This window comes from Martes martes (genome assembly GCF_963455335.1).
Source record: "Martes martes genome assembly, chromosome: 9".
In the NCBI taxonomy this organism is placed as follows: Eukaryota; Metazoa; Chordata; class Mammalia; order Carnivora; family Mustelidae; genus Martes; species Martes martes.
Genome location: NC_137896.1, coordinates 79,446,909 through 79,461,833, shown reverse-complemented (window position 1 = coordinate 79,461,833; position 14,925 = coordinate 79,446,909). Strand labels below are relative to the sequence as shown.

At 41.0% G+C, this 14,925-nt stretch overlaps 2 protein-coding genes across 2 annotated transcripts in view; one reads left to right on the top strand and one right to left on the bottom strand.

Moving 5' to 3' along the window:
- Window positions 1-578: 578 nt before the first annotated feature.
- Window positions 579-2,699, bottom strand: LOC308349106 (uncharacterized protein; the record flags this gene model as incomplete). Its single annotated transcript, XM_080813633.1, has 3 exons — window positions 579-1,109; window positions 2,184-2,546; window positions 2,632-2,699. 3 exons carry the CDS (start codon window positions 2,697-2,699, stop codon window positions 1,001-1,003), a joined length of 540 nt encoding a protein of 179 aa, XP_080669759.1. The 3' UTR covers window positions 579-1,000.
- USP34 (ubiquitin specific peptidase 34) overlaps window positions 2,293-14,925 on the top strand; it is a 241,801-nt gene continuing 229,168 nt past the window's right edge. Inside the window, exon 1 of the mRNA XM_080813119.1 lies at window positions 2,293-2,902. Within this exon, the coding sequence (XP_080669245.1) occupies window positions 2,860-2,902 (43 nt within the window). The 5' untranslated portion in view covers window positions 2,293-2,859. The remainder of the gene's footprint in view (window positions 2,903-14,925) is intronic.

Here is a 14,925-nt window from a genome sequence, read left to right as displayed (position 1 = left end):
CTGGTAAAGGGCTCCATCTCACAACCCAGTGATCATGAGCCCAGCTGAAACCAAGTCAGATGCCAAATGACTATGCCACCCAGGCTCTCCTCAAAGAATACTAAATCAAGTAACATCTAACGTAACTTTGTAAAGGGGGGAAAAAAAAACAACACAACTAGGAAGCAATTATTTATTTATTTTTTAAAAAGACTTATTTATTTATTTATTTATTTATTAAAAAAGATTTTATTTATTTGACAGAGATCACAAGTAGGCAGAGAGCCTGATGCAGGGCTCGATCCCAGGACCCTGCGACCATGACCTGAGCTGAAGGCAGAGGCTTCAACCCACTGAGCCACCCAGGCGCCCCAAGACTTATTTTTTAAAATTTGCCAGAGAGAGAGTACACACAAGCAGACAGAGAGGCAGGCAGAGGCAGCGAGAGAAGCAGGCTCCCTGCCGAGCAAGGAGCCCGATGCGGGACTCGATCCCAAGACCCTGGGATCATAACCTGAGCCGAAGGCAGCTGCTTAACCAACTGAGCCACCCAGGCGTCCCTAGGAAGCAATTATTAAAAAAAAATTTTTTTTGAAGATCAGACTGTGTCTTCAATACATCCTAGAAGTACTCTCCACATGTACAGTAATAGCTGTTGTCCTCACTTTCTGTATCAGGAATGTGTTTGGCCACAAGTAATGGAAACCTAAGAGTGGCTTAAAGAAAATGGGACAGACATAACTAGGGGGGCATGGGGAACTGCTGCTCTAGGATGTATTAGAGAACCACATCTTAATTTTCTGCACTATCAACTTTATAGTTCGCTTTTATCCTATTTGTGGTTTCATTGTAAAAAACCGAAACAAAAACTAGACAACAGATGCTGTATTACTTTGTAAATTAAGACTATGTTTCAGGCAGAAAGAAGGGATAAGGGTGATGACTACTGAATTTGTCCCTTTTTTATTAGTAATGGGTAATTCTTTCCAAAAGATCCACTCTGCAGATTTCTGCTCACATTTCACTGGCAATGACTCAAACACAGGTTCAGCCCTACCATGACTGTTTTAAACCAGTAACAAATATTGCTTAGGGCTTTCCTTCCGGAGTTCCAAGTCTCTAAATGCCACCTGTAAAATAAAACAAAAATTGGGTTTGGAAAGCGTCCCTGTTGGTAAGAGGTAAGAGGGGTGGGTGGGAACGGATGCTGGATGGTCAAGGATTAAAGTCAAGTCTGCAGAAACCCAAGTTTTATAGTAAATATGGGAAAGGAAGATAATGGCAGAATTCACTCTACAGCTCCGAAGGATTACCTGCTCATAAGGAGCACTGGAGAACAGGTGGGCAGAAACTTTTATACCATCAAGTTGGAGCAGCAGAAAGGCAAAGAACACCGGCAATGGGGTCCTAGCATGGGAAGATGCTGGGACGGACCTCGATAAAACCTATATAAGAATTACTACAGGGTCTGAATAGCTGCCCCGGTTATAGTTCTAAGAGTACGTACACTCCCTTTTGGACTATTCAGTCACGTCTCTATAAAACGTACTGGATATAGGAATCAGTGAGGGTATGAGGAAATATTTTCCTAATGCTAACTAGTTGTTAACCAACTACAGCTGGGCGTCCCCTTTCCTTCACCTGTTCTTTGTTTTGTCCCTATCTTAATACCCTGGCGATCTGCTCTTCGCTGAGAAGAATAGCAATTTCAGGTGAAAAGCCGTAGACGGGCAATTGGTGCAGGGCCCTCTCGCGTAAATGGGAGGAGATGCCATGTGAACGCTCTTCACTCCGCCATTTCTAGTCACATCAAGGTGTCTTACTGCTGGAGGACGGATGAGTCTTACAGAGTCAAGGGTAGCGATCAACACGGATGCAGGTTACGCCGCCCGTGGGCTGTTCCATTCTCACAAAGCCCCGCGGGGAGAGGGCCGTGTGCCCCAACTTGGGTTGCAGCGTCACTCCGGCCCGGCTCCCCTGTGCACCATGCCTCCCTCATCCCCAAAACCCGAGAGAGGGGAGGGAGAAATCGCCGCCAATCCCTCTTCGGGGCCCCGGACGAAAAACGGCGAAGCGCAAGGGCGGGGAACAGGGCGGCGCGAGTGACCCGGCACTCGCTAGGCCTCGCAGCCCGCCGAGTGGGCCGCCGTGGGCGACGCCGCGCAACCGCGAGCCGCTCGGTGTCTCCGCCATCTTCTACTCACCCGGACTCCCCCCGCAGCCGCGCTTGCTTCGTGTTTCCCTTCCGGCCGCTGACAGAGATCCGGGCTGGGCGGGGTGGGCGAGCGCGCGGAGGGGGTGGACCGAGGGCGGGGAGGCCGGACGGAAGAGGAAAGGGAGGGCGGCGAGCCGGCCGCGGCGGGGTGTGGAGCGTGCGGCGTGTGTGCGGAGGGAGGGCGGGAGGCGAAGAGAGGGCGGGAGGCGGAGGAATGAGAGCGCGAGGCGTTTCTCGTCGGCCTCTTCGCTCGGGCGGAAAGAGCCGAGCGCAGCCCGAACGCTCTATTAAAATGGCGGCGGCGTCAGCGGTGGCCGCGGCGTCTGGTCGGTGAAGTGACTCTGCTGCTTCTCTCCCCACCCGCCCCCTCCCTCCCTCTCCCCTCCCCCCGTCCTTCCCCCCCTTCCCCGCCGCCGGCGCCTCCGCGCCCCTCCGGCCTGCGCACCTCCCCTCGCCCCCCTCCTCTCCCCCGCCCGCTCCGGGGACCGCCGGCCCCCTCCCCCATACTCCTGCTCTCCGCCCCGTCCCCGCCGCCGCCCGCCCTCGTCGCCTCCCCGCCCCGCCGTCCGGCCGGCCCCCTCCTCCGCCTCTCTCCCCTCCCCCCCGCCGGTCGGGATCAGTCAGTGCGATCCGAAGCGGGGGAGGGGGGGGGCGGCGGCCGAACGATGTGCGAGAACTGCGCAGACCTGGTGGAGGTGTTAAATGAAAGTAAGTAGCCGCGGCGGCGGCCTGTGGGGGTGCACGGTTTGGGGACCCCGCGCAGCTCCCCGGGCTGCCGCGGCCTGCGGAAGGCGACGGCCGAGCCGGGCGGCGTGCGGGCCTAGCGCCCCGGGAAGGTGCGCGGTGGCGCGTCCGCCGAGGCGCCTCGGGCCCAGCCCGGCCCGGTTACCTGGGCGCCCGAGAGGGGGGCCGTTCCGGAGCTCCGGCCAGGCCGGGCCCGGGCGGTCTTGCCTCTCGGAAAGTTTCCTCATTACAGGTGTCAATTAACGAAGGCACTAATGAGCCTTCGCCTTCTTCGTCCTGCCGGGAAGGTGAAGGGAGGTGGGGTCCGAGGACGAAGCTCTCCTCCGCAGTCCGAACCCTTCGGCCCTCCCGCCGCCCTCTTTGATTTTCAGCGTGCTGCTGAGGAGGCCTCTTTTACCTGCTAATTTTCATTAAACTCCCTAGGAGGAGGTTGCTGGTTTTCCCCTCCCTTGGGGGTGTGTGGGTGTATTAAGCCTTTCTGCCAGTCCTGAAATAGCTGAAAATGAACTGTGATAGTCATGATTGGAACCTTCATACCTATTTTTTTTAAGTTAATGATGTTTTTTCTTAGCGTACCATTCGTCGTTTTAATGGTAAATTTTATTAAGGAAAGCACTGTACTACAGATACCATCCCGGGATAGTCATGGCCTGTCTCCTGGAAGGAAAGGCCTTATTCCGTATACTTTTGATTATTAACGACCGTACACTGATACACATATATACACACACACACATATATGTATATATATATTTAAGGCAGATTCTTTTATTTCCGACTCTTGGCAGATAGTATTTGATCCTAGAGAAACAAGCTGTGTTGCAAGTTCACTACTTCTGGGCCCAAAGGCCTAGTTGGTTGAGGTGTATTAGATAAAAGGTTAATTTACAAAAACTTGATTGTTGAGAAAATGATCATTTACAAACCGCTTATGTGGGTTTTGGATTTGTGTTCTGATATTTCCAAAAACTTCCAAACTACCTCTTTTCTAATATGATTAAGACAATGGCTTTGTAAAATGCATTTTCTTGTTTGCGTTTGAATTTTGATTATTTATGTGTTTGAATTTTACTTCAGTAACGCAAGGCAATAATAAAAGTGGAACGGTTCTAGTTTACTTTGAACTGTGTGTTTACTTTCTGACAGGTGGAAGCAGGTTTTGCACATATTTAGACTGGACTTTCCCATATTTGTGTTATTAAAAATTTTCCTAGAATTTTAAGGTTATTTGTATTTATTTTGAGATACTTTTACTTTTGGTGCAGGTGGTTTATGATACGGTGATGATGTAGGTGAAGCCCTTCGTACTTACTTTAGTAAACTGTTTTATATCTCAGATATAAATTGTGTGATTATGGTTTTATTATGAAAAGCATATCTTTGCTTTCAATATAAGAAAAACTGGTTTTAATAATATTTTGAAGTTTTAAGTTATTTTGAACTCAGGAAAATTACCTTTAGTATCTAAAGAAAATAAAGTTTATTATTTCTTGAAAAGAGACATGAAAGTTTTTATTGAATTATTTGGGAAACCCCTAGAACTTTGTTTAGAAGCAGTCAAAAATGCAGTGCATTTATGGAAACTTAGAAACGTAGAGAATCTTGAAGTAGAATTTAGCTTTTATTACCTTTAATTGTATACAGTTAGTGGAACCAGGTTCACAAAATGTGGCCATGCAGACCCTCTAAGAAATTTGTCTTAAAGAACAAATAAGAAGGATTTCCTATTTGTTTATAAGCCAGTGGGCTCTAAAAATACTTAGGACAGTTTCTTAATATTTCCTTTAAAGCTCAGTTTAAAAATTTGCTTCCTAAACACTAACCTCATAATGATGCTTCCTTTTTTGTTTTTTTAATTCAGCAATTTTATTGGTAGGTTATATCAGACTATTATAAGTTGGTTCCCCCCCATTTGTAAAATTGTTTTCTCTCTCCTTTTTTTTTCCCTGCAGTTCTTGTATCCCAAACGTAAGAGTTTAAGTCTCTAGAGAACAGGATCTTACTTTATCTCATTATAGTAACGTTTATCCTTACTGGGTGGAATCCTGATGGCTGGAACTCGATAAAACCTGTTGAATTGAAGTAGGTTATGGATCTTTTAAAAAATCTTGCTCACAATAACTCTTAGGTCTGTACTTTATTCCCCCAGAGGTTGCGCAAAGATGAGCATCCACTCATCCTTGATTAGAAATTCAGAGTTCAAGTTCCCAAATAATGTGCTCAGAACTCATCTCTCAGTATAACTCCCCATGAGATTTTAACCAAAAAAGGGGAAAAAATACCAAAAACCGATTTCTTATCAAATTTACCAACACTGGTGAAACTTAAAAGAAGTCTGGACACACTGGTGTAATGTAAAAATTTTGTGCTTTAAATGAAAGGGTAGACCTAATGCCGATAGTACTACTTTATATCTGATATGCGCAGAGGGTTTGATAATGGTAGGGACTTCAAATATTTATTTAAAAATCTGGCAGACCATAATTTAGTTAAAATAAAAGTTGGTAACAAAAGATTATAAATAGCTTGTGTTTGTCATCAGTTTTTGGTGAGAGAATTAATATTACCATTTATACCTCTAGTCCTGCTGAGAATTTGAAGCTGTGAACTCTTCCCATGGAAACATACAGGTATAAAAGCAACTTATGCCTGCAGTTTAAGGACCCAACTGCAGCCTGTCCAAGGAACTAGGCTAAGAACCCCATAATAAGGACCCCCACATCCCCTTTTTAAATAGTCTTGACAGGTACCTTAAAACTTATATTTCTAAATAATGTTTGGCTTTAGTGTTAGAATAACCAGTCTCAACAATACTAACATTTAAGTTTCTCTTTTCCCTTCAGTGCTTTATTTTTAATAAGGACATTTTGAAAGCTTGAAATGTATTGAGTTAATTTGTTTACTGTCAGTTTGTGGGTTTGCATTCAGTTTAGGAAATTTTAAGTTTATATTCCTGTTTATTCTGTTGAATTTGTATATTTGCAGCTTTTCTAGCTATTTTTGTGAACTAGCTTACTAAGTCCATTTCTGGGTGTTGATGAGAAGAGGTTGGAGGTGTAGTTACGCTTTGGGCCATCACTGTAGCTATCTCAGTAGTAAATTGAGGTCATTATTTGCCTTGGTAAAGTCAGTTTCTCTGAGAGAATGAAAATGATTTTAAATATAGATTTTGTTCTATGGGTGTGTTTAGTAAATTACAGTTTGTCAAATGTAGCATTTAAATTAGACAATTTGTTTGTCCCTCCTCATTATCTTTGAAGATGGGCAGGGACAAGTATTGGTACCTAAATTTTAGAGCTAAAGAAATTAAATCTCAGAGAGGCTAAGTGGTTTGCCAGATAAAGGTCACCTGTCACTTGCTTAGTTAGTAATCCTGTCTAAGCTTGAACTCAGGATACTATAACAGTATTTGCAGAATAATTCTGTTTGCATTATTTTTCAAAGCAGAATACTTTATTGAGCAGTTTGTGTTGAGTACTTTATCAGCTCTTTGAGGTAGGTACTCTGTCACCCTTTTCAGATAAGAGAACCAAGATTTAGGGTTTATATAACTTGCTTAGAGTCACATGACTATATTTGGTGGAATCAGAATCTGAACAGGACTTAATCTCAGGTCAGGCTAAAAAGGCCATGCTCTTACAAGTTATGCTATGCTGTGTAAACTTTATGATGATCTGTTTGAATGGAAGACATTATTGTGAGTATACTGTTTGATTGACAGAATAAAATATTAGTATATTTTTATGTATTTTCACAATTTCAGGCATAAGGCCATTGTAATTGTAGTAGGAATTTAAAAGTGGTGGTCCTTAAGTAGCTGAATGGAATCTAAATATAGTTAGCAAAGAGTCCTTTAATAAACCATGCATTTCTAGAGGTTTTTTTTATAAGTATAAAGGCACTAATTAATTAAATCGTTAGTAACAGTATTTTTTGGTTGACCTATAATTCTAAAATTTGAAGTGATTCCTAAAATTGGAAATACGATTTTACAACACAAAGCGCCAAATTATGAATTATTTATTTGGTGATCTAGTTAAGTATCACTTAACCAAATATTTGAAGTAGTATACATAATTTCAGTTTGTATATTTTTATGGTATAACTTAGTGACTAGTGCTTTATGGCATTGTCAGTGATAACTGTCAATGAACTTCAGCACTGTATTCATGAAACATGGTAACATTTCTTATATGTTTAATGATAGTATCTATATATCTGATGTAAAAGTATTCCTAATGTGTAGATAGTGTGTATTAATAATTTTTATATTTTCAGAGAGAGAAACTTTCCAGTAGTGTCTTGACCAAGGTGTGACATACCCTTGTATGGGGTGTGGAGCCGCCTTTCTCTTTATTTTTTTCTTATTTATAAAGGTTGCATATGCTCATAGAGATACTAAGAATTATAAATCTAATCATCCAGTGATGATTCCTGTTGATGCTTTGAAATATTTGTGGTACACAATTATATTTCTAAGAATGAGATATATGTAGTTTAATATCTAACTTCACCTAATGTTTAATGTTACTAGTTTGACCTAATGTTTTGTTTGCTCATTTTCCTTACTAACCTTTCTTGAAAATGTACTTTTTATTTCTATAGTATTTCATTTTATACAAAATTTAATATTTTCCTATTGTGTTTGTTTTCAGTTCTTATGTTATAAATAATGCTACACATGAGCATCCTTTATATAAATCCTTTAATTACATTACTGTTTTTTTAGATAGATTTCTAGAAGTTATTACTATGTCAGAAATATAAACATACTTTTGTTTGTGTTGTCTACTTGCTGTTCAGAAAGGATATACTGCACAATGTGGGCACTTTACTTGTACTGAATATTATCCTTGAAAAGGTGTTATTTTGGCAAAAACTGTAATAGCCAGTTAATAGTAAGTTTAAACACTTTTTTTTAAAGATTTTATTTATTTGACAGAGAGACACAGTGAGAGCGGGAATACAAGCACGGGGAGTGGGAGAGGGAGAAACAGGCTTCCTGCTTAGTGGGGAGCCCGATGTGTGGGACTCAATCCCAGGACTCTGGGATCATGACCTGAGCATAAGGCAGATGGTTAATGACTGAGCCACCCAGGCGCCCCTAAAACACTCATATTTTTATTGGCTATTTGCATTTTTTAATACATTGCCTGTGTTCTTTTTCAGCTTTTCAGGTTTTAATGTTTTGGGTAATTACCTTACAAGAGTTGCTCATTTATTAACTGACCGTTGGTCATATTCACTGCATACATTTTTTTCCCGCCCCCTTCCCCCTTTTTAAAAAATTTTTTTAAAGATTTTATTTATTTATTTGACAGACAGAGATCACACGTAGGCAGAGAGGAAGGCAGAGAGAGGAAGGGAAGCAGATCCCCCTGCCAAGCAGAGAGCCCTACACGGGCTCTATCCCAGGACTCTGGGATCATGACCTGAGCCTAAGGCAGAGTAAATTTAACCCCACTGAGCCATCCAGGAGTCCCCCATCCCTTTTTAAAAAATGTGATCTCTGTACACCCATTGTGGGGCTCAAATTCACAACTCTAAGATCAAGAGTTGGATGCTGTGCTGACCAAGCTAGCTAGGTGCCCCTTTCCTGTTTTTTTTTTTCTTTTTTCATTTGGGTGTTTTTAATTATAGGTCTTTAAAAAATGTTTCATATTGTACAGCTTCTTCTGCAGAGTTGGCTGTCTAAAACACAGTATATGATTATCATATTATCTGCTTAAACTGTCATAATCTTCATTACTTGAAGAATAAAATTCTAACTTCTTAATATGACATATATCATAGCACAATTTGACCCAAACTCCTTTTCCTAGCTTCAGATCTCACATTTTTGGTGAGGCCTTCTTAAATCTTTCCCAGCCTCTCTTAAAATAACTAATATCCTTTAGTTTAGGATATTTATGTACACTTTAGCCCTCCTTTTTCTTTTTTCTTTTTTCTTTTTTTAAATTAACATTAGTCTTCCTTGCTGTGTGAAGAACTCCTTAAACTCAGGGGCCATGTTTTCTTCTTTTCCCAGCCCCTAATATAGTGCCTTATAGAGAATAGGTAAACATTTTAGTTAAGGAAAGATTTTTGTAAAAGAAGGATGTGATTGCCTAGTTAAATCAGTATTCTTGGGCTTATAGTAAATAATGACCTATATTTTTTAAAGTAAACTCTGCACCCAGTGTGGGGCTTGAACTAAAAATTCTGTGAGCTTTGTGTCTATGACATGAACTTTGACTAAATTACTTTTATTTAGGACTTTATATACCAGGAAAACAATTGGACTTTTTGCTCCTTATTGTGATTAACACCTGTTAATGATATTTTTTCCCCTCAAATTCCATAGGAGTTAAAAAATTCTCCAAATATGTTATGTGACAATTCATGTGGTGTAAACCTGGCTTCTTCTTGCACTTCCCTTACTGTAGTTGTTGAAGATTGGTTTCTCTTCCTGCTCTAGCTGTAACCTCTTCTAGAAAACTTAGGTTGCTTTTATCTCCTGGAAGAACCTACTTCTCTAGCTATTGCTGATTGGATTCCAGATAGACTCCTGACCTGATGGATTGGTGGGGCTGCTTTTGATCAGTCAGATTTCTCCTGTCAGAATGTTTGAACGGAAGGGTCAGGTATCTCTGAGCTGCTGAAGGAGAGTGGGTGCTTTAGGAAGCTGATGGGAGGGAGCAGAAACATTGAGGAAGTAAAGGCGGCTCTTTGCAGAAGAGAATTGGGACAGATTTGTGGAAACTGTTGACATGAAAGCTCCGTAAAGATATGGGAGATATTACCATGGTGGTTTTCTAGCACTGAATTTTGAGCTCCTTTGGTGCTGTCTCCCATGTACATACCATTTGAGTTAATGTTCAAGCAGAAGAGTTCTGATTCAAGTAATGTGCCTTGACGAGCTTTCTTGTATTGGAGCATATACCTTGTGATTCATGAATAAGATAATAAAAAGCAGTAGATATGATATAATCATCAGCTACAGCATACTTCAGCCAGAAACTGAGTACTTCATTATAATCTGGCTTAAATTCTTGGAACATGTTGGGCAGGTGTCATCTGTAGTGTTGGTGGCAGGAGAAAGCTTAACTCCTTTCATTAATTATTTCTCTACCAGGATGTTTAGTCTTTTTCAAAAGAATGCAAGTAACTTTGTTGTTTCTGGAAAAGAAACCTGCTTTCCCCTCCCTCTCCCCCAGAAAAATTAAATAATGTAGAAAATTAAAAAAAAAGGAATATATGAAATTGCTTATCAAAGAAATTATCCTTGTTTTAATAAAATATCTCGTAAGTTGTTTTTGCTTTCCTTATATATAGCTTTCCCTATACACACTTTTTTTTTCTTTTTTTAAGATTTTGAGAGGGAGAGTGAGACAGAGTGCACATGCATGAGCGGCATGGGGAGGAGGGCAGAGAGAGAAGGAGAAGCAGATTTTGCTGCTAAACAGGGAGCCTGAGGGGCTTAATCCCAGTACCCTGGGATCATGACCTTAGCCGAAGGCAGCTGGTTAACTGAATGAGCCACCCAGGTGCCCCAAAAGCTAATTACATGTTATTCTGTATTTCTATATCATTTTTTAAAAAAGGTTTTATTTATTTGAGAGAGAGATCACAAGTAGGCAGAGAGGCAGGCAGAGAGAGGAGGAAGCAGGCTCCCTGCCGAGCAGAGAGTCTGACGCGGGCTCGAACCCAGGACCCTGGGATCATGACCTGAGCCGAAGGCAGAGGCTTTAACCCAATGAGCCACCCAGGCACCCCTCTATATCATTTTTATGTAGGCAAAACGATGTAGGCATCTTTTTATGTTAATCTGCACTTACATTGCAATTTACAGTGGCTTCAGTGTAGTATTCCATTGTTTGGTCCTTCTGTAACTTAATCAGTCCTCTGTTGATGGGCATTTGGATTTTTGTAATTCTTTGTGTTATTGTCTGAATATTACCTGAACATGGTCTGTGAAGTCAGATTACTGAGTAGCTCATACAGCATGTCTGGAAGGGAAGTTGACAGTTGTGCTAAAACTTAACAATAGAGCATCAGTATATAGGCTTTATAGTCTTAAAGTGTTTGACTCCTAGGTCTGTGGGACTATTCTAGCAATGTGCATTAGCAATTTAACAATGTGCTGGTTCTGAACCACCATAAGACAAAATAGGAAAATAGGTATTTTTTATACTGGGTAATTTTGCTGCCAGACTCATGAACCATATTCTGATTACTGAAAGGCTCAGTACCCAATGATGAATGTAGAAGTATAAGAATATAAGCTCAGAATAAATTTAGACTTAAGAAAACGCTAAGACAGGTAGGAATTTTGAAGTTGTGTTCAAAACTTCAAAACAAAATAAGTAAAAAATTTCATTAAGGGGATAGTGGGCCCACCTTGTAGAGTGGCATAATGGTGGTCAGCAGAAAGTTCTATTCTAATGGTACCTTGTTTCTATTTTCCCTTTTAACAGGAGTCCCCAAACCTGTAGGATAAATCATATTAAGAGAGAATCTAATCTCTAGATTTGTGAGGAATAATGAGAGTTTTGTTAGTGGTGTTAAGAGTTAAAATCTCGAGGTCTGAGCATATTGCATCCAGTGAAGGTGATAGAGCCATGGTTGTGTGTGATTGTGAAGCTTTAGCTAAGTTTCCTGGGGAGCAGAAATTGCCAAGTATTGTCTTAGGTTATTTTCCCCCCCCTTATTTTGGGAAATAGAAGAGAAACTTTTTACTACTATACAGTCACTTAGTAGAGAGTGAAATGATGATAAAAAAAGTTGGCATGGCACTAAGTAACTTAAACAAATGTAGTTTTTTTTCTTTGCTTTAGAAACCAGTATGATAAAACATGGAAATACTACTATAGGTATGACCTTTTTGATTACATCAGTGTGATCGAATCTGATGTCCTGGTGGAGAAGATGAAATGTATTTTTGTTGTCGTTCTAGAGGGACTTGACTGGTGGCAAGCCACAGGGTCTTGTTGTTAATTCTTTCCTCTTCAGGATTTTCAGTAATGATCTCTGGTTTAAAAACTGTTCCTTGGAATGGAATTGTCCCTATTTGAAGGGAGTGAAGGGGACTTCAGAACCTCTTCCCTTTTTTTAAAAATGAAAAGCTCATTTTGACCTGTTTTGTAGATTGGAGTTCTATGTCAGGTTTCTTTTGGGGAGACCAGGGTGAGCTGCTTGTGCCTGGATGGCTCAGATGGTTAAGCATCTGCCGTGGGCTCAGGTCATGATCTTCTGATCCTGGGATCAAGTCCTGCGTTGGGTTCCCTGGTCAGCGGGGGGTCTGCTTCTCCCTCTCCCTCAGCCTTTTCCTCGTTTGTTCTTTCTCTTTCTCAAGTGAATAAATAAAATCTTTAAAAAAAAAAGCTTGAAAACCATTAATGATATTACATGCTCAAAAGGCAACACAGCCTGAAACTCTTCAAGTATTACATGTAATGTGTGCATATTATGGGAGGTGGTATTTCAGTGCTTGTGCAGTTAGAATACTGTGTTGAATTGTATATAACACACTGATAATTACTTCTGAAGATATTTGAACATTGTGTAATTTCACATATGTTCATTGAACTTCAGAAAACTCATGAGAAATGGAATTATTTAGCCAAGGCTATATAGCTATTAAGTAACCAAGTTAGGATTAGAATTTAGTTCGTATTTCTACTCAGTGTACCTTTCACCAGTAAGCTTGCTTGCAATTTTTTTTTTTTTTTTTTTTTTTTTTTTTTGAGAAGCTTCACCATGGGAGTTGGAAAATTCATGAAAAACTGACGAAGGAACAATGGAGAGGTTAATTCTGGTTTAAGTGGATTAGGCAAGGTTTCAAGGAAGGTGGAAGATTGAATTGGGCCTTTAACTGCTTGGAATAGTTGGGAATGAGGGGAGTGGAATGGTTTACCACAATTTGTGATGTAGCCACTGCTAACCTCATTTCCTTGCTTTGCTTCTCTCACAGATGTTATTTGCTGCAATGATGAGCCTTTATGTATGCCTGGAATTTATCACCTTACTGTGCCTTCAAGTCTCAACCTAAATGTTACTTTCTCAAGGAGGCCTTTCTTAAACATCCATTCTAAAGTATTTCTGGTTCTTTTTTTGTTTTTTTTAATTTAAGTGTATGCACACCCAGTATGGGGCTAAAACTCATGACCCCACGATCAAGAGTTGCACGCTTCTCTGACTGAGCCAGCCACGTACCCCTGAAGTAGTTCTGATTCTTATCCTTCGTAGCACTTACCACAGTTTAGAGTTAGGTATTTACTTTTTGTTTACTTGTTTTACGTCTTTTCATTTTATAAGACTATAAATTCTGTGGTTGCAGTCATCTGTCATATTAACTAAGTTTCATAGTGTATGTACTAGTAATACTAGGATCAGTACTTACTTGTTAAATGTGTGAAAAAATCTTAAGATCACTGTAGGTGGGTAATGGAACAGAAGACAAGGGTAGGCTAGATATGGTGGTTTTTCCTGCTTTCTGAATCTACTTGGATATTTTATATACTGTCAATCCTTTTGTGACGTTCTGCTTACCACCTCCACTCATAAAAGGGTACTCCACTGATAAAGAAAAAAACCCCAATTTTGTCAAGGGGTGGGGGTGTGTGTGTGTGTGTTTTAATTTCTGAATATCCCTTGATATTTACACCCATGTGTTAAAAATGGGAGATGGGGAATTACTTTTTGAACCAGGTAGGACTCTTTTGCAAGGACCAGAAAGAAAAGAACAGCTCCTTTGGTGGCAAAGGGATTTTACCCCCTAAGTTATAACTAAGCAGTTGAGGTGTTGTTGTTTTTTTTTTTTTTAAGATTTTATTTATTTATTTATTTTAAAAGATTTTATTTATTTATTTGACAGAGAGAGAAAGATCACAAGTAGGCAGAGAGGCAGGCAGAGAGGGTGGGGCAAGCAGGCCCCCCACTGAGCAGAGAGCCCGATGTGGGGCTCGATCCCAGGACCCTGGGATCATGACCCAGCCGAAGGCAGAGGCTTCAACCCACTGAGCCACCCAGGCGCCCCAAGATTTTATTTATTAATTTGACAGAGAGATCACAAGCAGGGAGAGAGGCAGGCAGAGAGAGAGGGGGAAGCAGGCTCCCTGCCGAGCAGAGAGCCCGATGCGGGGCTCAATCCCAGGACCCTGTGACCATGACCTGAGCCGAAGGCAGAGGCTTAACCCACTGAGCCACCCAGGCGCCCCACTAAGTAGTTGAGGTTTGTGCTGACTTTGGGTGTGGTCTACTCTTAATCCGTGAATTCAGAACGTTATCAAGACTTCATTCCTTTTTGGCTTGTTCTCTGTACTTCCTTGGTTTGACCTCAGTTTGGCCCTTCTCATGGTAGCAGAAATAGCTACCTCACCATCTTTATACCACACAGTTTGTAAATCATGTTTGTCCTACACAGAGGAAAAGAGAGAATCTCTTTGAAACCTGTATAAAGAACAGGGAAGTTTTTTCCAAAACCTTCATGGCAAATGGCATTTCATATATCATTGGCTTACATGTCATGGGACTTAATCCTGAAGTAGAGCTCAGAGTGAGTGGACTTCGGTTGCCTTAAACTAATCATAACCCAGTTCCCGAAGCTGATCCCACCTAAACCTCAGAGCTAAGAAAAAAATATTTCCCACAAAGAAATTTGGCATGTTGTGACCATGAAGAAGGTGAGATTGTTTCTGGGCAGCAAACACATGGATATCTAGTACATTATGTTATAGTGAAAACTTAATACTTTCTTGTGGTTTTATAACTTGAAATCAGGGATTGGTTCTCATCCACATTGACCTGTCTGCAATTTCTGAAAGTGATGACAGGTACATAGGTAACCAGTGTATAGAGTTAGTCTGGTGAATTTTCATGTTTTCTGGACATTTGTACGTGGATGTGGTATGGGACATTCCTTATTACTTTGGCCTGGAAAGCTTTGTTGATCCTGGTGTCTGTGCACATCTAAAGTTCTCATGTTCATGGCAAACTTCTGGATCTCT